We start from the raw sequence: 23,467 nt of genomic DNA on the forward strand, positions 1-23,467 counted from the left end.
GCGCGCACCTCATTAACATTAGTCAAAAGCTTGCACAAACTCTCACGAGACAAAGTTTTGGTATGAGCAAAGGGTCAGAACAAGCTCTATGTTTTTTTTTTTGTTTAATAAGTTTTCAAAAAATATTTAAAGACACTTAAGAGGACAGTGGACACATGAAGAGACCAGGTGATGACACCTTTAATGAATGTTATTGATTAGAGGTTAGTGAGAAGTTAGTGATTTTGATAACAGACCTATAATGAATGAGAGCGTAAAGAAATGGAACACAATTTAACAATAAGTTTTACATCCTTGTTGATGCAGAATTAATATTAATTAATAAATATATAGGGGTGGGAGGGCAAAGGGGTAGATGTTGTCTCATCTCTTGCTCTGCCCCTTTTTCTCCTTCTTTTCTTCCACCCATAATGTCCTCTTGTGTTGCTGCTGTAAAGTGATGCAGCATCCAGGAAAAAAGCTGTGAAATGTGGTGTCGCAGCCTCTGGACGCTCCAGGAATGTACATAATGAATGTCACTGTGCCATCAAAGGAAGTTAGAAACACATACTTTTAAGGTCAGAAAGATGCATAGTCCTTCTTTGAAAGGTAATCCTCATCCTGAAGAGCCTAACGAACCCCAGAAAAACACAGTGTTTTTTTGTGCAAATAACATGTTTTCTCTGGGAGAATAACATCTGATTTGCTGAGACAGCTTGACTCTGAAGTTCTAATTTTTCTATATGTCAAAGTGTGAGATCACAGATTCCAAGGCAGGGGTGTTGGCATACAGAAACTCATTTCACTTGCAAGAAATAAAAATAAAAGCTAACATCAGGTTATTAGATTTGAGACATCTTTATCTTCATCTTACAAGAGAATTATGAAAAAATGACAATGACTACATAAAACTGAGTGTTTTGATCTGATGATGTCTTTTTTATTGCAGCCCACAGAGAACCTTCATCATTCTGAAACGTCTAGCTAGGTTGAAATATAGCTCCAGTTGGTGTCACTTTTAACCTCTTTTGAGCTTTCTGGATAAAAGTCATTCTTTTAACACAACATCTATTTACAACAGAAGCATAGCTGTGTGATATGATGCTCTTCATTGCACTTGTACCCTTTTTTAACGTTTCTTTTGCTTTGTCATTTTTTTCCCTTTTAAAACAGAAATGACAGACTTTGCGCAGCTTTGGGCTTAAATACTTCCGAAGCTGAGTTCTTACGCCATCATGGTGAAATTATTACTAGTCCACATCATGCCAGTTTAAATGCTTTACTGCTCAGAACACAATTATTTTTCCTTATACTGTACATCAATAAAGCCCCAAGATAGAGAGAGAGAGAGAGAGAGAGAGAGAGAGAGAGAGAGAGAGAGGGAAAGAGAGAGAGAGAGAGAGCGAGAGAGAGAGAGAGAGAGAGCGAGAGAGACAGTGAACTATATGTACTTTATCATTAGTCTCCAAAAGTCTACCATAGCACTAGAAAATTTAGCTAGATTTGTCGTTAAGTGCTTATTTGAAATAAAGTTGCTAGATGGCTGAAAACCTGCTAAATATTGCGCTAAAGTCACTAAATTGTTAGCGAAGCTCTGATGTGTGTGCCAGTGTGTTTGGTGTACCAGGAATACGTGCACTGACAAACGCTCTGCGTTGTTCAGAATTAAAACAATTAATGCATTTAATGTTAAGTATTTTGTAATTAATTAATAATAATCACACATAATAATACTTCAATAATTAAAGTAATCGTAATTACCACACACACACACACACACACACACACATATATATGTGTTACTGTTACCTTTATCAGATAGAATTTTTACTTTTGATTTCTTTTTGGGTGAATTTAAATATCTTTATGTTTCATTGTGTTTTCAGTGTGAAAAGTTCAGTTTTTAAAGCCACTTTTTAAGTAATATATCAAAATGTTTATTATTATTATTGTTATTGTTATTATTATTATTATTATTATTATTATTATTAGTTTTATTACTTTGACTGAAATATACTGTCTTTATTCCTGTCTCTCTAAGCTTAGCTCGGACATGGTAAAGACAAAAGCTGCAAATTTCTTAAGTTTCTTTCTGCAACACTGGGCAGCAAATGTATTTCATGAGGAAGCTAAACACATAAAAAAAATTCAGGGAACTCAGGATCAGTTTTCTTCTGCTGAAGGAAAGGTGTCCTTTGGGATACATTTGATTTTTTGCAGACTTTCGAGATGCACATAATCTATACGTTCCAGGCGGAAGTGAAAAGCGTGATAAGATCTCTTTGAAGGGCTTTCTGAATCAGTCACTTTTCTACTGTGCAGCAAAACACAGTTATTTACATTTTCTTTGAACTGAGGCTTGACTGAGAAAACTAACAGCAGCTATCGCTTTGAACATCAATGCTCTCAAGGTTGTTTCTGATGATCCCTTGTTTATAGGATCTTTGAAACACTTCCCAACAAACAAATATTCAGTATGATTCATATATAAAACATTTTGTCTTACTCTTTAAAAAAACAAAACAAAAATACAATAATATTTTCCAATAATGTAAAAAATATAAAGATACACTGAAACATTTTGAAGTAAAAGCATGCACACAAAAAGAGCATCATGAATATAAAGACACTCTGCAAAACAACAATGTTGGAATTTTCAGTAACGGCTTTATTAAATTAGTGCAAAAGACAGACACAACTCATTCAAAATGTCATCTCTTCTTTAAAGTGGTCTTCCAAACCATCCCACACACGCTAAGTTCTTTAGATGAGCTCAAGAGAGAGAAAAAAGCAAAACTATCCACCAAAACCACAGCCTTTGTTTTCTTCTTAACGAGAGATGGGCAGAGAACAGGGAGGGCAGACCTGATAGGAGATAAAAATCAAAACTAAACACAAATGCAGTCTTAAAAACAAGATTCCTGGTTTGAAAATAAAAAAAAATAAACAAAACAGATGTTACAATAAAATCACATCAACAGCATTAGAAACAGTACCTAAAGTTCACAGAAAAAAGGTTTCCTCTTTTAAATTTACTCACTGTTGCTTGACCAAAAACTTGCAATCAAAGTACATAAGTTAATTAATACTGTATATTTATACAATGGTAAAAAATAAAATATTTATTTAATAGTACTTTTTTTCTCCTTTTCTTTTTTAAGGTTGACACCGTTACTATAAAGATATACTGTTTTCCACTCCATGACAACTAATGCAATAAAAACAGAAGCTAATCGAAGAAACAACTCCAGTTTCTGACTTTGAAGGCTTATGGCTACCACCGTGTCCTAAAAGACCACAACCACTGCAGACAAAGAAAACAGGCTTTGTTGTCTCTGCTTAAAGAGGGGAACAAGATCAAACACAGTCTGTGACGAGAAAACAAAGAAACACGTCAGAAAGTCGATGCTCTTCCCCGACCAGGACAGCAGCTCAGCCTCTGGTCCGGCAAGAGACCGAGAGGTCAACGGATGGACAGCTGAAGACAGGCTCATATATAGTGATGGGGGAGGGGGTGAAGGATTTCAAAGGTAAGAGGTAGCCATGAAGAGGTTTCAGACAAACTGTGGGGGAGGAGAGAATTTGATGTGAAATGGATTTTTATCTTCTGTTCTGTTACAATATTAATATACATGTTGCTTCAAGTATCTCCTACAGATGTGGCTTGTTGCCATGAACTCTGCTAACACTCAGTATTTGCGTGCCAGTGCGCAGAGAGGTGCCAAAATTAAACACAAAGAAACCACAGAAAAGCTAAATGGAATAATTAATGATGGATGAAATACAGAAAAGAGAGTAAAGAAAGAGAGTAAGGTCAAAGAGTTGGGAAAAGAAGATGTGATGAGAGAATACTGAAGTAGATGACAGTGAAGAAAAGACAAGATAAGTAAAAAATCACTGAGAAAAGAGATAAAAACTAAAAACAGAGTGGTGTTACACAGCTGTTGTGCCAGTGGGGATTGTGTGTATTTGCTTGTTTGATTTGTCGTGGTGAGAAGACATCTTGCTTCTTCTTCTTCTGCTTCTTGCCTAAGCCTGGGTCTCGTGGGGAGGATAAGTCGTTGCTTTTCAGTGTTGCAAAAAGGACTATGGGAGGTCTCAGCAGAATTACAGGCCTGGTGGAAGAACAGAGGACAGACAGGAGAAGGACAGATGAGGGGAGAAGAGGAAATAAGAAATGACTAGAAGCGAAAGAGAAAAGGCAGGAGATACTGTGGAGTCAAGGTCATCACTGAGCAAGATCAGCTGCAATCAATTACAGCGGACAGGTGATGGTATCGCATCATTAAAGATTCAGGACAGCACAGGAAAGTTGGAACTGTTCACATTTAGGCCAAGCAGCAGCAGCAACGTAACACACGGAAAGTGTGTCAGCAGCTTCTTCTGCTGCATCCCGGACAGGACGATCGATGTGGCTGATCGAAAGTAACGCTCTCCAAAGTTAGAGCACACACAAGAATGCAAGCTTTTCATTCACCATGCCACTAAGAGGGACTATTCATAGAATGGCTGCTTGTAAGATTAAACAGGTACTGATTTGCTCTGCTATAATACTAAAAATTGCTTTGAAGAATGAGTTACGCTTCTGATGCTGAGAGTAGCCGCTGGGATATGCTCCAGCCCCCCTGCATAGCAATAAGCAGGAACAGATAATGGATAAAAAATGGGGATTGAGGACAGCTCAGTTTTGAGTAAATTAACCTGAAATGAACCCCTGATTCACTTGTGAGAGGGGAAGGAATCTCTTTCACCTCATACAACCGAACCACAACATCAAAGGTTGAAAGTTGCGAATCTTGCTACTTTCCCGGTGACTTTAATGGAGGCATGACAGAAATGCAATAGAGTTGTATAAATTCTGAGTAATGTGACTGTCCGTCTTCAGTGTGGCACAGCTGCTTGCAAAGGCCGCGCTGAAATCTGAGGCAGGTTGACACAAACACACACACAACCAGGTTAACAGCAGACACACACACACATGCTGCAGCATGAAATGTGAGCATGTATTGATTGGCTCTCTGTCAGCTATCTCCTACTTTGCCCTCGGTTCCTGACATGTTTGGAGATGGCTTTGAATTTAAAAGATTTCTCTCTCTCTCTCTCTCTCTCTCTCTCTCTCTTTTGCTGCTCTTTAATACGACTTAATTGCAGTATTGTTCATGGTATACGTTAGACTTAAAGCTACGTACTTTAAAATGCACTTAGAACAAAGTAGTGGTCTGCAGTTAGCTGAATGTCACGTTGCCTGAACAGCTTCTAACTGTGCTTTTCTCTGCATATGAGCACTGCATTTGCTAAAAGCTTAATAAGTGCCCCCATCAGGGCACAAACTTAACACATCTATAGTTTATTAAATTGATTTGAATTATAAGTTAGGAAAAGTCAACTTATTGTAACAATGCATACACTTTTTCCTCCTTTATGTAACCCAAATTTGTGTGCTAAAAAGTCCACAATGAAAGCATTGGCAGGTTTTTCATTTAAACTACTGCAGTCTGCTCTGACATGGCTATGCTAATTAATCTGTTCTGAAGCTAAAATGTTACTTCATTATGATGTTAGCTAGATTTTGAATCAGATTTATCATTATCCTGCAGATGTTAGATGTTTCCCTGCTGCAACACACCTGATATAAATTAAATGGATCTCTGACAACTTCTGCACAGCCTGCTATTGACCCATTCATTTGAGTCAAGTGTGTTGCAGCAGGAAACATGGAAAGTGTGCAGGACAGGGGCTTTGAGGACCAGTGTTGGGGATCCCTATGCTACAGCACCATGTGGTATATGTAACACCTTAAAAGGACCATAGAAGAAGACATTGTTGAAGTAGTTACCTGTAGCGTAGTCATCGCCGCACCTGAGGCGTCTGGATCTACTCAAAGATGAAAACATCTTCATGTCTGGAAGAAGTTTGGCCACTGAAGGCCACTGTACATTCACTACTGTGCTTGGTATTCAAACTGATTTCTATGCACATCTTTACCTCTAGACATCAGTAATTCTTACACACTGCCAATTTAGACATCAAATATTTTAATTGCAAACAAAATGCATCTTGCATAATCAATATTCACAGTTGATCAAATCAGAATATCCTCGCAAACTGGCCCCAAATAAGTCTACTTTTTATAAGAGGTGTTGTGCTTTTTCCTTAAATTTTCTACTTTTTTGCTGCATTTTTCAGTCAAACACCAAACAATCTCTGCTTTTATAATATAAAATGAACTTCTAAATCCAATACAATGCACAAAAGTGCAAAAAGCAAAGTTTGTTTTAATTGTCTCCTTTAACAAAAGTCATATCTTAACACATTTTCCGGATCTGGTTGAATAGTCCCAGTTTCATGATATTTGTTACTGCTCGACTATATTTATCTCCCTGTTTGATAAGTTCATTTGCATCAATAAGCCGATTGGTTGGTATGACACAAGTGTGGTGGAAAAAATTATTATTTGAATAAATGGGTCTAAGTACAACGCCTTAGAACCCAGATCCTGTCAACTAAGAGGACTGGATCAGGTGTAACAGAACCATTTTGCCTTACCTAACAGGTTTACCTCTAAGCCCTGCCTTTTAATGCTAATCTTGCAAAATGCCTGCAGCAGAATTTCATGTAAAACAACAAATTTGGAGGTGGTAATTTGTCATAGCTATTGTATAATTCTAAAAACATTTACAGTGGCTTTATGTATGTTTGCTTTTCTATTCATGGGTCCGTGAGTGGGTTGCACTGTTGCTCCCACTTTTCTGGTCACAGCATTTGTGTTCTTTGTTTTAGAAGCTGGCAGTAAGACAAACAGATTGTGTATTTTGACTGTTGACATGCCAATATGTCTCAGTCATTTTTCTATCTTTATCCTCCCTCATCTCTGCCTCTTCCTCTCTATGAGATTAGGCATCAGTGTTGGGATCAGAGAAATGTGAGCTATAATACTCCCAGACGCTGAAAACAAAATGGACTTGAAAATTTCGGAGACGATCGAAGCATGCCTGATGGAAGCGAATATGTAATGGGGTAGAGGGTGTGAATTGGGTGGAGCAGATTGTTTTTATTTGATGCAGGCTAAGGAGTGTCCCCTCAAAAGAGGAAATAAAAGAAATGAAAGACACTTAAAGGAACTTTAGATTCAGATATTGGCTTTTGCAAATCTAATGAGACTCCATGGCAGTCCTGTTTCACCTCACAGAAAGAGCTGGATATAAAAGAGGCAATTCTCCCCTCTGGCTGAAAAGTCGATCCGCTGACATGGAAATACATCACTGAATCAATTCACCTCCGCTTCAGTGCAGGCGCAGACTGTGAACTTATGGGCCAGGAACACATGAAAGGCAGAATTAGAAGGAAACGGGAGTGAGAAAGACTTGGATGAACATATGAATATAAACATTTAACCTGAGGTGGGATTGGTAATGAATGTGTCACTTTATGTTCCAACAAGCAGAATCAAGAGCAATATAAAATGTGCTATTTACAGACTCTAAAAGGTGACGTTGCTTCCTGATGCATATTTGTTGCTGTGATTGCTAATCAGTGGGATGCACACTTGTAAATAAAATGTATGAACGTGACATTCATCACATCTGGCACGATGTCTTCACATCTGCTGGATGCTTTAAAAAGGTCCCACATACATTGTCCTTCTCTGTCACCTTCTTTGTTCCCAACACCACATGAAACCAAGAAGCCATGCCAGAAAGCAAACCTATTTTTACTTCACAGTATGAGAAAAAAGAGCAATACACTTTGACTCACACCTTAGTTTGCCATAGATATAAATGACCTAATAGAAAATCACACAGACTCGCTGAGGCTGACTTATCTTACCACTTCCATTTATTTTAAGTCTCTCTGGGCAAAAGCTTCATCTTAATGCGTAAAATGTAAATTTAACAAGCTGCAGGAAGCAAGGGAAAATCAGGACACTGGAGGGAACAGTCACCGTTTTCCAGCCTTTCTAATTGCTGAGGAGAGAGGAGGGTGACAGTTGATTAGCCCAGGTATGTCACGGCTGCAAGACGAAAACAGAGGCATTGCAGCATGAAGAGGAATCATTACGGACACAGAGACGGAGAGTCTGTCAGGCTAATACTGAATATAATGAAAGTTAATAAACCTAAACCGGCCCAGAGATTAATGATGAATGAGTTAGCCATACATTTGGCATTAATCTGCAAGAGTTTTTAATGAAATGAACGGAAACTGAAATAAATCATAAAGTCTTATTATTGATGCTCAATCACAAATTGATTTTGACTTAAGAGTGAGAATGCATTAGTGGCCTGAGTTAAACACATGAACATAGAGATTTAGATAATGCAAGGCTTGGATTTGATGCCTAATGATTCTGTTATTAAATTCCAGTCATGGATTTTAATACAACAGAGTCACAGGAACATCCGTCCATAGTTTGACAATCAAGACTGCAAAATTATGATGTGAAAGCATTTTTTTTTTTAAAGTTTCTATTAGCACGGATCCATATCATGTTAGTCAAATCCCTTTCTCTTTTCATAGAGAAGCAGAGCAGGGGAGCCGGAGTGGGCTAATAATCAGTACGTTTTCTATTATTTGGAGATCACCCAGAGGAATTGTGGCAGTTTCCTTGGTTATAGCCCCTCAATGTGTGCTTTGTGTTGTACTGTGAAGAAGGTGAAAAGATGGAGGATGTTGTGGTCCTACGATAAAAGAACAAGTTACCTCAGCGGCTGATATTTTAGGATGACTATGGCAGTGTGTGTGCTGCTACGAGTCATGTTGACCTCAAGAACTTTTAATGTCTCTACTACGCTGATGAGTCTGATGAAGTTTCAGTGAATCTGTTTTTATGTTGTGTATTGTTGCTATGGAAACCTGTCAGTAGCAGACAGAAAAGCTTCGGCCTTCTTACACTCTTAATCACCCCTCCAGTCAGTCAGATGAAGATGGCTGTCATCAGGACAGATTCCACTTTTCTTTCCTCCCCTCTGCCATTAAAATGTTGAACGGCAGGTAGTTTATTAAATTTGCCGCCGTAGGTTTAACTTGACTGGTATCATGAGCTGCTGGTACAGATTGTTCTGTTTATTTGGCTTATCAGTGCTATACATCTATTTTTATGAAGGTATTGTATCTTTCTGTCTATTTTATTAGATGCGTTTCATTGAGCCGGAGGGTTTTAATAGTCTGTGTGATCATGTCTATGTTTGTAATCCTGGCTGCAAACTCATTTCCCTACTGGGACATAAAGTTGCTTCACTTTACTGTACAACCAACCAACCAACCAGTAGGCTGGAACAGGAAAAGGAATGGAGGGATGGGTTGATGAACAACACTAGTGCCAGTCTGTAAAAAACAAAAATGCACAGTAACTGTACGCAGCAGGTGCAGTAAACGAAAACCAGAAAACCTAAAGGTAACTTTAGCCTGCAGCAGAAGTCTTTTCTGAATGATGTATGCTCCAGTAAATATTCATGTCTGGAAAATATTGAACGCAGCATGGAAGGAAATGGGTCAGTCATTATATTTTGTATGTTAGCATGACGTGAAGAACCCGTGTTGCTCTGCAGTCATAGCCTGTTATAACAGACGGTATCATCATAACAGAACGCTCACCTCAAACACAGCGTCCCAGTTCAACAGAAAACTGTCCCCACGTAGCTTACACTGAGCTTCATGTCTAAATTTCCATTACTAGTCTGTGTGTTGTCTTATTTTAGTTCATGTCGTGTAAAAACTTTGATGCCTACTTTCATTTTCAGCTGTTTAATTTGGTTTGGAAAGATATTCACCTCTAGCCAGTCAGGCCTTCATAGATTTTTTAATTTAGAGCTAAAAATAAAATTTTGGCTGAATACAGCAGGATAAAAGTCAGCATTTTATCCACAGAGACCTCACGCTTAAATCAGTTTAGTTAGTATTTAGTGTCATCTGTGTGTGAGTTGATGAGAAATGCATTTGCAGCCCTCTGCATCATCAGTACTTCTACCTTTCTATCTGCAAACAGCTGATGACGATGGCAGCAGCTGGCGTGTCTGAACTAACAGACAGAACACCATTTATGAGACAAAGCAAGAGCTGTTGAGCCATTATTTGTAAGAATGGTTGGAAACCTGGCAGAGCATCTGGAGCAGAACAGTCTCTATTGAACGTTATACTGTTTTCATGATGAATGGAAAGCTATTTTAGAGTCAGAGTCAGACACACCATATTAATCCGCAGGGAGAAATTGCTTCACCACAGTGCTCTGTTATAAACGCAAAAGCAATAACAGTATATTAATAAAAGAAAAGAACAACACAATTATACAAACCAAAGAAGAAAAATTAAAATAAATACAAAAAATAGAAATGGAAACTAAAATTGAAAGTTTTTTTCAAATAGAATATGTAGAAGGATGACTTGGCCCATAATAACTGAACTACTGATAAATACTACAAATATAAAAGAAAGAAGAAATGTACAGATCCACGGCTGCGGGCTGGAACGATCTCCGGTGGGCTGAGTCTGCTGCTGAAGGGGCTCATGTGAGGATGATGGGAAAATATGAAACACCAAAACATTTTAAAGCCAAATATATAAACAAAACTGTTTAGTAGCAAGAAAATTATTCATTTTTATAGTCAAGAAAATGTAAAAATAGCCATTTAATTATCAAGCTTAATAACCTAGAGCCATGTTTACCTATAATAATTTATTCACAATGCAAATTAATATGAAATCTCCACACTTATTTTACATGAAAACAACCATCAATCAGTGAGCTCTTTAAATAGATTTCGATTAATTAGATTCTCACTTTTTAGCATCAGTAAATACGAACTATTAATCATGTTTTCCCTCTCTGAAGATTTTCATAATACAAGCTCATTTTAGGTTGTTTATGGTGAGTATTTTGTTCTGTTTATGACTCTGGTCCTTTTATTGTAAAAGTAGAAGACCATTATTCCTGCCTACATATAAAGTCATGAAAAAATTACAGAAAAGAAAAGCCATGTAGAAAACGTAATAATAATGACTTCATGAAAACAGCTTTGTGGATATCTTCTATATGAATGGAGAGTGTGTGTGTTGTGCATCTACTTGATGAATGGACGTTGTGGGATTTGTGGCAGTAAGCTGCATTTGCTGCTCTGTAATAGAAGATTTTGGCATAAAAAAAAAAACAACAACCAAGTTTGAAAATATTATGTGTAATTAACTGTTAAAATAAGCAGAGAGAAATACAAAAGATAAATAGTCTGATGGGACTCTCCCCTCTTATGCACTGTAAGGCATCGGAAACGGAGCACCTGAACTAGACACACTATTATTCTTTCCAGCTTTGGAAATCAGTTGTGAGAAAAGGTGCGTTCAGGGGCTTGCATTTACACACATGTATGGAAATAAAAAGTTTGTATTTGACCTTTGTGTTACCTCATCTGTCTTTTAAAGATATTTTTAGAATTTTATCTCCACTATTTGAGACTGAGAAGTCCCTGCATGTTTTTGTCTAAATGTTGAGCAGCTGCACCACAAATGTAGAAACAAATAATTTATAATACATGAGTAAAACATGAGCACGGTCTGATGCAACAACCTGATATCCATGAGAAATTCATAACACACTCTAGCACAACTTGCTCATGTTCAACTAATTATTCAAATATATTTAAAGCATGAGCAACAACTTAATCTGTTCATAAGAAACAACCACACACCGATTTTTTGTTGTTCTGAGGTAATAAAACACAAACACAGACGCAGTAAAATCTTATATTTAGAAACTGGATGAAACCCACAACACAGTGCTAATAATTGTCTGTATTACTTTGTTAATCAAACATTAATAGCGGCACAGTTAGAGTTCAGTTGGTTTTAGCCTTTTGCCTCTTAAGCATTTCTTCAGGTCTCAGTTAAAAGATTTAGACTCCTCACAGCATCTTCTGAAGGCAAAAACAACACTTCTGCTCTACACATCACTCTGGCTTAAAGTCTCACCAAAGAAAGCTGTGAAGAAGTCATATTTTTACAAGAGTAAATAAGCCCCTAAACATCCCGTCTTCCAAAGCTGGGAGGGGATTAGTGTAGAGCTGGAGAAGGAAGAGGAAAGTGGCTGTCAGAGCAAAGCAGAGCATAAGACAGGAGGAGCAGCATGGACTCAAATCCTGGGAGGACTGAGGTAAATTAGCAGCATCTGGGTTGGAAAATATTTGTTGTGCTCAATAGTACATGCTTTGTTTCTACACCACTCTGTCATTACCTCTCTTTCACTCTCCAAATTATAGTATTATTCCTGCTAAAATACAAAGACACACAGAGAGACAAAGAAGTTCTCTTCTGTGCAACAGATAAACCGGGTAATCCTGGAAAGACAGGATTTGGCTGGCACCTTGAGCTTGCAGACCTTCCTTACTGAGCAAACGCAGGATGAATTTGTGCAGTGTAGGATGAAATGGGTTTGCATGTGAGGGTGCAAAGAAGGGCAGGAGCATCGGCATCCGCTTCTCCTCTGAGATTGCCTTTTTATCACCATCCTTCACACAGGCAAACGTCACATTGAGTATTTTCACTCTGGGCAGCAACATATTAATCTCAAAAGTCCAGAGATGTCAACACCTTCTGTAGGTGTAAAATGAACTTTGTTTCCTTACTGTCCATACTCAGTGCCTCCACTCTTACATCACCACCTTCAGGGCTGTAGAGTGACAGAGTGTACAAGTTCATGTGCACTGATTTATCATCCACCACCTTTAAGGTGCATGTGTAACAAAATCAAAGGTCAATGACAGAAAATTTAAAAAATCATTTAAAACTGTGTTTTTTGGTATCGAATCACTTTCCTGAAATTACTAATGAGCCATTTATACCTACTTGCCGTGGGTCCACATACATGGAAGCTGCCATGTTTGTGACAACATTTTTAACGTTCGTGAAATGGGACAGCCTACTTAACCAACAAGAACTTTGCATGGCAACAACATAGGACGCTGAATCGCTTAAACCTCAGAAATTACTCATAGGACACTTCAGTGAACGTTAACACTGACCGGTAACACCGACAGTAAAAAAAAAAACACGGTCTGAAGCTCTGTTGTTTTCCAGCTGGTACACACTTTATTAACCCCTTAAAAATCCACGAATATCAAATATTACAGAATTTAAATGTCACCATTTAACGAGCATGTTTTTAATGTACTTGGCTTCGTAACATATCTACTAAAGCGTAGTTTACAAAAACAAAAAATAAAAAAAATATACTTTTTTTCTTTTTTTTCACAAAGCTTTACTGAAATCTAAAACATCTTCTGAGCTCGGCTGCTCATTCGCCACCGTCTTGTGCGCAATGAATTCTGGGAGGAAAGAGGCCACAAAGGATGCATCACCAACAGCCTTCATTTGAGGCCAAACCAAGTGCGGATTTGAAGACTGGATTCGGAGACTCCTTTGCTTGGCGCACCACGATGAGCTATGTAGCGACGCATCTGCACTTCGAAGTGTGCAGACCCTGGATTGGGACACAGCTTGTGTGTGAAATGAGGACCATCTAAGCTTTAAAACTGCAGCACCAGCTTTGTTTGATAGGAGCTAGAGCCCCGTTTGGTATAGGTAACACTTTAAAATGACCATAGAAAAAGACAGTGTTGTAGTAATTACCTGTAGAGCAGTCATCACTGCACCTGAGCCCTCTGGATCTACTCACACATAAAAAAATCTTTTTGTCTGGAAGAATTTTGGCCACCGATGGCCACTGTACATTCATTACTGTGCTTGATATTTGAAGTAATTTCTATGCCCATCTTTAAATGTCAGAAATTTTTATACACTAGATCATTAAGGGAGGAATTTTTGATGTCATTAACTTCTAAGTAACCATTTTCATAAGTGCAGTAGATGATCTATCACCTGTGAAAACACCTCATTGCAGCTTGTTTGCCTAATTAAAATGTATTATCTCCTCTAGCAACCCTGACAGTTTGTGTTTCTATCCTGCATATTTGCATTTCTACCCAACAGGACTATAGAATAATACTGTAATTACCTACCCAACACATTAAGTGTGTGAGGGATGTTTTTCTTTTTTAGATTTTATGGCACAATGATCTCAAAAGAAAGGTTTACAATGTAGGGAATGCAAGCAAAACCTTGGGATTTATCTGCCAGTCCTGCAAGAGCAAACAAAGGTCTCTTAAGCATTAGAAGACAGTGCATGTTTGTTCTCTGCACACACAAACTCACTTTCACCTCCTTCTGTTTTTGCAGGCCTACATACATTATTTAAGCTTCTGAAAAGCAACCTCAGTAGAACACTGTATGGCTCAGAGCTGGACAGAAAGCCAGCGAAAACGTCACTCTGCTTTTGGAAGAGCTGCTAAGATAACAGCAGTTGAGAGAGGTAGTGGAACAGGTGTGGAGATTTGAGAGGAAAGGTGTGACCCACCGAGGTTAGTAACTGCAAACACTGCAGTTCTCCACCTCATAAATATGTAGGCTTCACAACCCAAACATAACCTGAATTAGTTTGGCTTCCAGAAGATACACAGCAACAGAAGATGTGTAAGTAAGGAGGAATTAATATAGTTTTCTTCCTCTTTTCCAGTGATTTTGTCCATTCATTGGTTTTTCGAGTATGTAACTGGATGTCCCTTGTAGAGGTCCCTTCCCTTTTTTCACTTAAATCTCATCAATTTGAACAAGTTTGATCTAGAACAGTGATTCTCAACTTGTGGGTCCTGACCCAAAAGTGGGTCGCGGACCTGTTTTTAGTGGGTTGTGGGCCGTTACCCGGGAAAAATGTTGTCAGGATCTAAAACACCCCTAGTTCTGACATTCATTCGTCCAGACCTGGGTCCAAGTGTTACACCTCCGGTTGAAGTGAGCACAGCTGTTTTTCTGTGTTTTCTGATCAGGTAATCAGAAGAAACCCAAACTTTGTTTACTTAAATCTTTTTGTTCAGTCTATTTTGAGTATGTGGTTAAAACCTACTATGTTGGTTGTCATAGATTCATTCATTCATTCATTCATTCTCTTGACCGCTTATTCCGTTACGGGTCGAGGGTGAGCTGGAGCCTATCCCAGCATTTAACAGGTGAGAGGCAGGTACACCCTGGACAGGTCACCAGTCTGTCGCAGGGCCAACACAGATAGACAAACAACCATTCACACACGCACACTCTCTCCTAGGGAGAATTTAGAATTAAATTAGAATAATTTAGAATTAACCTAACATGCATGTCTTTGGACGGTGGGAGGAAGCCGGAGAACCCGGAGAGAACCCACGCATACAGGGGGAGAACATGCAAACTCCACACAGAAAGGCCACCGCCCCCCAGGTTCGAACCTCCCCCCAGTTGAGGCTTGAACCTTCTTGCTGTGAGGCTGCAGTGCTAACCACCACACCACCGTGCAGCTGTGTCATAGATTCAGTGAGAATTTAATGTTTAAAGCCAGATTAAGAACAAGCTTTTATTTTGTCTCAGTTGCATTTTTTATGTCATGCCATATAAACACCAAGTGAGACTGTTAAAAATGGCTGTTTCTGAATGCTGGATAGTCGTCTTTGGGGGCCTGGTCTTCCTGGGGATTGTGTGGGTGCTCTGCCTTGGGAGGGGAGGGGCGGGTTTTGGCCTCTTGGGGCCCTGGGCCCTTCGCTCTGGGCGCCCTGGATGACCGGTGCCAAGCAGAGTTGGCGGGTGCTGATCTTGGCCCGCCGGGTGCTGTGCCTGGTGACCACAGGGGGCTCTGGCTGGGGCCTTCCTCGGTCACCTTCTGGGTGGGTCCGGGGTGGTCTTCGTGGTGGAGGAGCTTAGGTTTGTGCTCCAGGATTGCTGCTGATGGCCCGGGTCTCTGGGCCGCCCTAGTCTGCCTCTAGCCTTCGTAGAGGCATGGTCACTGCAGGATCACACTCATCTCTGATCCCTCCTCATTCCTCATCCTCTGCATGCTGACAGTCACTGAGGTGTCCGGTGGGTTTATACACTAAGAGATATTTTGTTTATGGTTTTTTTAGTTTCTGGTACTTTGGTTTTTGCTGTGATTCACGTTCTGCTGTTTTTCTTTTGTTTGTTTTTTTTCAGCTTGCTCATCTCTTATATGAACCCCTGATGACTGTCTGCTTAGTTTACCTGTAAAAGCTGTAGGTAATTCTCTGTTGTGTTTCTGTACAGGTGTAGCAATTGGTTGGTTTTAGGTTGGATTGAAGGTTGTTGCTTTTATCTTTTGTGTACCTCTCTCCTCTTCCTTTTCTCTACTCTCCTTTTCATTTCTGCTCACGCTTCTCTTTTTCTGTCCCCTCTGGTCAGGTCCAGCAGTATTACCTAAATTCTGTAATTCAAATTAAAGAAATAGATAAACAAAAGTTTAAATAAAAACTTAGATTAATATGAGAAGCCTTATATCCGTAAAGCTCCCGCTGGCAAAGCAAACAACACAGCAGCCAGACCATCATTCTGCTGCCACCGTGCTGGACAGGACAAGATAAAAAAAAAAAAAAAAAAAAAAAAATCCCCCTAGCAAAACAGCACCATGCCTCATATCCAGCGCTGATGTTTCCAAAGGCGGCATGAATGCTGCCAGATTTAACATCAGCAATCTTATAAAGCTTCACATTAGAAAGCATGAAGAGTTTGTTGCCTTAAGGGAAAAACTTACGGAACAGCAGCAACAACAAACACTGTCAAATGTTTTTAAAAACACATTAAATTAGCAAAGAAGCCAGAAAGACACCGCAATAACAGACACAGTTTTAGAATTAATTTTCCTGGATGAGCAGCCCTTGTCCAACGTGGAAAACTTGCACTGTAAGTCCAACTCCAAGATTTCACTTAATAGAAGTTCTTTCTGTGGCAATTGTTGATTTCATGTTTCATATGCGTGCTGAGTGTATAGTGTCTTGGAATTTGTATGTGGTGCAGCGACTATGTGTAAACAGTGGTTAAAAATTTAATAGGTTGTATAGGGGGTAGGCATTTATAAGCATTTTGCTTCAGCCTACTCCTTTTGAGCATTGTGTTTTTCTTTAGTTTATTTTATGTTGTGCTTGCAATGGCTTGTACTTTTATATCTTTTTTATCTTGTTTGTACTCAAAGACTCAATCAATCAATCAATGTTTTATACCTTAACCTATGCTAGGCCACTGAATGACAGTAACAACAATATCATGCATCGAAGTCTATAATAAATATAATTTAAATAGTGAATTTAATAGATCACTTAAAAGATTATTCAGGTATTGGATCGGCACTCTGCCTCGACAGATACCTAAACTCCAGGTGATGGAGTTGGTCAATAAGCATAAACTTTGTTGTAGAGGTGGATTATTGCTGAAAATCAAATACACAGGAGCACACTAACTCTTCTGGATAATCAGTAGATTAACTGATTGGTGAGGGTGTCAGGATTGGTTATAAAAGGAACATCCACCAAAGGCAGGGGCCAACAAATCTAGTCCTGGAGGTCTGTTATCCTGCACATTTGGGTTCTGCTTCCACTCACCTGATTCCGGCTAATAGCTAATCAACATGCCTGTGCAGAACTTGACAACAAGTGTTTGGAGATCCATTTAATTTTAATTGGTGTGTTGAAGGAGGGAAACATCCAAAACCTGCAGGACAGCAGATATCAAGGACCGGACTCGCTGATCCCTGACCAAACATGTATTCTTTAAAAATGAAAGCAACTTTTCTCAAACAGAAAAGTAAAGAACTATTTTAGCATCTCCTGTACACAGCAGTGAAAAATATCCCCAATCTTCTTGTCCTTCTCCTTCAAGTCTTCAGCTGTCACTGAATGACAAACTGTCACACTTATGTGATCAATATAAGCTGCCACTGCATCTAGAAATGTAACCTGAAACTGTATTACACAAGGAGGAAGCCATTTATCAACCCTGTGAGGGAACATAGCTGAGGTCAATGGACACGAGCTAATCTCAAATGGACAGAAGGACAGTGGACTCATTTCAGCTGTTTTTGAAAAAGAAAAATGGTTCTACATGCTCAAGATGGAAAAAAGGGAAGGTTGCAGAAGCCAGCATCTGAGTATGGGGAGGATCAGTGAGAATGATGTGTAGTTTACACACTTATGCACAAGTGGTTACTGGAATTTTGGAAAAAATATTTGACACCATCAAGGTGACTTGTGGTCCTGAGAGGTATTTATTTATTTCAGCAGGACAATGCCAGACCTCATTCGCATGACTTCCAACAAAGACCGGAAGACTGTGTGAGCTTGACTGGCCAGCCTGCTATCCACATCTATCTCCTACTGATAATAAACAGCACGGTGCATCAGGGAGAGAAGAAACAGACCACGGACTGTTATTTCTGTGACTCTAAATCAGCAAGAGTGAGCAAAAATAACTCTGCAGCGATTAATATCTTCGGCTGTCATATGATGCTGAAGTAACACTAACTGGGTTGAGTGTCTTTGACATCACATTTTTATTTTTTTTCTAAAAATAAAGGACTGCTCTGTGAAGACACCACAGACCATTTATTTGTTTGTGTCTTTTAAATAAAGCTTCATAACAATTAAATAAAAATGTAAGTTTTCACTGCATTTTTAAAAATAAATTCCCCTCTGTAGTAGAAATAATGTTTGTAAATGCTCTCATTGTATGTCAATTGCTTTATTTTAGAGCAAATACAGGTGCAAGATGATGGCAAGAAATAAAGAGGAGTGCACTTTAAGACTATTCATACTGCATGTGCATAGTCTACAATGTAGAAAGAAAGAAAACCAGAGATTAATCCCTGCACCTGTATTGTCTCATTTCCTTTTCCTATACTTTTCCCTCTGGCTCTTTCCATTTTCCCTCCCATCCTTCTCTCTCTTGCAGGGTCAGAGTTCAGCCTAAAGATAAGGGAATTGAAACAGGATCCTCTCTGCCTCTCGGTCAGACTATCTGACGATACACTGCAGCGAGCAGTCCCCTCTATCAGTCCCCCAGCGCAGGTCTCTGTGAGGAGCTGGAGCAGGAGTCACGTCTCTCGGCACCTGCCATGGATGCCATGTCTGTGCCTGAGTGTGGAGAAGTCCTACGCTTCTTTTCCCGGTTAATAACACACAAACACACACAGATCTTTTCCTGCTGTCCTCTAATCTCTAACCCCCAGCTTTGTGAAGTTCACTTTGCTCCTCACCTGTGTTGTACTGGACAAACATGGTCCAGTATAAATGAATGGATGCAGGAACAGTAGACCATGCATCTGCCCTGTGAAGCCACTATTTGGTTAATAAATGCAACTGTTACACTAGAGTAATGAATGCTGCCTTATCTGTGAAGAAGGCTGTTAGCGTCACCTTGGTAAGTGTGCCAATTATAAAGCTCCCAATTCAGACATATGTGACTGCTACCATGGAAACCGCAGGTGATTTTCTAAAAGAAAAGCATGAACAATCTGTTCCAGCTGGGAAATTCCCAGGATCCCTGCTATAAAACTTTCTGCAAGGTGGCTACTCCTCTGTGAAAGCTGACGTAGCATCCTCCCATGCTTGACGTGATGGTGTGACACTGAAGCTAATGATCTGAGGTGCAGTGGGCTTATGCTGCTGCTAGCTAGCATTGTCAGCTTAAGTTCATTCTTTGTATCCTGTGTGAATTCAGTTAGTTGCAAATAAAGTGTAAAAACTGAATCATTACAAGATGAGTTCTTCAAGGCAAAGCTTCAGACAATCTTTCTATATGCAGTACAGTCCTATGACAGGGATCATATATGCATCAATGGATAGATTGATTTTTACTCAGAGGGAGATCAGTGGGTCATGTTGGAAGATATGATCCACTGACACCAGGAGAACAAGAGATAACGAGAAGTGTGGAGAGAAAACCGAAGAAGGAAACGGGTAGTACAGAGAAGGTAAAGCTGAAGGATGCCAGTCAGGAAATAGACCAAAAAGAGAATGGGAGAAAAAAAGATGTTAAGTTAAATAGAACAAGAAAACAAGAGGAAGGAGAGCTGAAAGGCAAAAAGAAACATGACTGGGGTTTGTTTGATGATCCGCAGTTGATAAATTCAACAGTCAAACACAAATTAGCAGAACAAAGATGGAATAATTAACACTTCATCATCTTTTAGGCCTAAAGTGAAACATTCCCTCTCACTTTTCCTTTCATGTTTCAAAGCTAGTCTCATTCCTCAACGTCTCCATCCTTCCATTCACTACCACCGCTCCACTCCACTGTACAAAGCCTGCGGCATGCAGTGGGTCTGACTATGAAATGTATAGAATATATCCAGACGAGAGAAAAAGATCCAGATGTCTTAGAGATGCAAATGATTTTCCTCCCACAAAACTAGCTGTCGGCTGTCCTCAGCCATGTGTGTGTTGTGCATGGAGGAGCCTGAAGTTTTCATGCTGCTACTTGGCTTAAATGAGATATTCAGAGTAAATTCAAGTTTGGCTTCCTGGGAACAGCCTTGGGTGCGCGAGATAAACTTCAGCATTTTGAGTCTCCTGCTGGAATGCAAGGAACCAGGAGACGTTACTGTTATTTTTTATTCTTACAGTGACTTATTTTGCTTTTAAATAACAAAAGCAAGATTAAACGTAACTTTTCTGTTACTGTGTCAGGTTAACGTGATAGTACTTACAGAGTAAGACGATCGGGAGGGTTGCGAGCAGCATGAGAAGGCTGGTGCGGTGGGAGTGAGCTCCACTGCAGAACTTCCTGTGCTTCTTGCAGATGCACACCTGAACTTTGACCTCTGTGTTGTTGGACAAAGGGGGGACCCCTGAATCAGTGATGAGCAACGGGAGCTGATAGTTGGCTTTCTTCAGACTGTGCAGAAGCATGATTTGGGAGTGTGTGGCTAAAGGGAAGAGAGAAAGAGAAAGGAGGTGAACTCGTTTCATGAATGGTAATGGCATGTTTTTGAAAATTGGCACTGCTTACGTTGCATAAGAGTCTTACTTTTGGTTGCATCACAGTTTTAAATGTAAAGAGGCGAGAGAAAACACCCGAGCCAGTTTACTGCATGCCGAAAGGTGTCACATGCACAAAGCTGCACATTCTCCCTGCTGGCTTGGGTTACTGCCTACATGCTAAAGGACACTTATGGCATGGTATCTAATAAGAAAAACCTATATCATCCAAATGCGAGCTAAAAAATAAAAAAATAAAAATCAGTTAACTGTTAAATCAGATCTAATACTCTGACTCGCTGCTTTCTAAAAACGTCAGACTGGAGAATGAGATGGAGATTTTTGTAAACAAAGCTTCTGCTTAACATTACAAAAGATGACTAGCACATTTGCCTCCGTGCGATCAGGCAGCTTTCATCTTAAACAAATAAATCAGGATGTATCATCAGTTAATTGTGTGGAAGCCTTAAACTTTCCGTACATACAGATTGCAATAGCCCTAAGATGTGTGCACACATTCATATACAGTTATGTCTCTTCTTTTTTTCTCCCCAGGCTGTATTTTCTTTTCTTTTTATACCTTCCTATTGACACTAAAAAACCTGCACCTTATACTTTTGTTGTCCAATACTGCACTGCTACATGACAATGAAGATAGATAATAAAGATTAATAAAGACAAAGACTAAGCTTTAGATCATTTTGGAATAGTTTCCAACAGTTGGAATAAGCTCTCATTTGATGTTTTATTGATTATGGTGGTTGTAAAACATTTAAATCACAACATCACAAGGAGGGAGGAATTATATCATATACAATACACAATATCACTGGTGATATGCAAACTTTCACTCAGGACTGTAGTATAATGTTAAGTAGATTTACAATGTCTTCAATGACCAAAAGCTTGACCAAGAATACTTTTCATACATTTATAAATTAAAAAAAATGTTCAGAACTCCAAAAGTAAATCCATTTTCATTCCTCTAAACAATGCAAAACCAAAATTAATTGCCTACTTTTTTCTGCTATTTAAAAAAAAGAGCTTGAGATAAAAAACTTTGACCTCTTCCCACCGACTGAGCTAAAAACCTGCTCTACAAAGCCAATCACATGCAACCCTAAATGGTACTAACACTTTCTTGTGCAGAAATAATATCCTGAAGTTGTGCAGATGAAGGCTAAGTTCCTGATTCGTGCCTGTCCTCTGGGCTCGCTGCAGCTCTGCACACAGTGATCACACCTCAAACAAAGCTCTTTGTTTCAGATGATGTTGACACCAAATAAACTCACTGCAAACAATCCTTTCTTTAAATGCTGAATGGAGTTATGCTGAACACTATGGAAGTATGAGGCTCACCAGCTTTGTACTCCATTTATTCAGAGAGCTAACTTTTAGCTTGTGTAAATCTGTGACTCCTGCACAGGGAGAGGCACGTTGCTTCATTTTGATTAAGTTACAGAACTTAAAGCCTTTTGGTGAGAACAAGGGGTTTTTATTTTGGATTTAATTGGTTCTGAAGGTCATGTCTTATCTCTCTGCCTGTCATGGTACAATTTATTTTGTTCATTTCTGTCAAAACAGAACACGAGGCAACGACACAATTATCAAATTAATTCAAGTTAGAAAAAACACTTATTTCATAATGTAGCAGATTCATTGCCTATAGCATGTGAGAGGATAGTGACACACATTTAGTTATACTAGCCAATCATCACACTGCCCCCGGTCTGTAAGGGGTGAAAAACCTTACCATACTTAAAAATGCTAAATATACCACATCTTTATTCACCTGGAACCAGCATAGATTATCCCACTGCACAGAAACATTTGGACTTTGTGGTTCCTCATGACAAAAGTTGGGCAGATCCAGGTGAATTATTTAAGATGGATTATAAACTTTGTATATGCTTCAAAAATAATCACCCCACTACTAGTTGTTATGACTCCCATATTTATGTTGTTATGGGCCAGTCTTCACCTCTGAACTAATTCCAGATTCAGTATCTTCCCAAGGAACCTTTGGCATGTAGATTGGCTTGAAAGCTGGAGATCATACAAGCAATCTTCAGGCTGCAAGCAGCCTCTCCTGAGCCACCGCTGTCCCTAAAGAGTGCATTAGAAGCATTTTACAATGTCTTAGAGTGCTTCCTCTTGTATAAATGCACTCTATAGACAGTGTGCAGTGCATTTGTTTGTGATTACCAATCGTTATGTTGGGTGCAATGTGGGATTTAGGTCAGACCTCACCGTCTGTTAGACTTGGTACCATCGCCACTCTTTGCTTTCACACTGTGCTTAAAACCAACAAACCTTTTGAAAAATGCAAAAGTCCTCGCCTGAGTTGGTGCTGCATCAAGAATTACTGCAGGAGAGAAACAGCGAACATGAAAACTTACTCATCTGTTGGTCAAAAAAATGCAACTTCTGTTTCCGCCACATAAGTTAAAGTCCCTTCTGCATCTGGTTCACATGACGCAAACACAGACCAGCGTTTCTAGCTGGACCACAGATTTCTTCTTGGCTGCACATCAGATTTCTATTTCACATTTACGCCTCTTTAAACTAACCGGACATTCCAAGCTAACAAGTTAGGATTGGATTCAGAAGAGCTGTACTCTTAATGCCATGCTAAAGAACACTGCAGCATGCTGGGGATAGTC

At 39.3% G+C, this 23,467-nt stretch overlaps 1 protein-coding gene across 2 annotated transcripts in view; it reads right to left on the minus strand.

Annotated features, from left to right (window-relative positions):
- Positions 1–2,626: 2,626 nt before the first annotated feature.
- cdh13 (cadherin 13, H-cadherin (heart)) overlaps positions 2,627–23,467 on the minus strand; it is a 425,435-nt gene continuing 404,594 nt past the window's right edge. For both annotated transcript variants that reach the window (XM_041996695.1, XM_041996696.1), the window contains exons 14-15: positions 20,534–20,752; positions 2,627–4,094 (exon numbers count right to left, since the gene is read on the minus strand). In XM_041996695.1, the coding sequence (XP_041852629.1) occupies positions 4,087–4,094; positions 20,534–20,752 (227 nt within the window). In that variant the 3' untranslated portion in view covers positions 2,627–4,086. The remainder of the gene's footprint in view (positions 4,095–20,533; positions 20,753–23,467) is intronic.

The sequence above is a fragment of the Melanotaenia boesemani genome, chromosome 10, assembly GCF_017639745.1.
Source record: "Melanotaenia boesemani isolate fMelBoe1 chromosome 10, fMelBoe1.pri, whole genome shotgun sequence".
NCBI lineage: Eukaryota > Metazoa > Chordata > Actinopteri > Atheriniformes > Melanotaeniidae > Melanotaenia > Melanotaenia boesemani.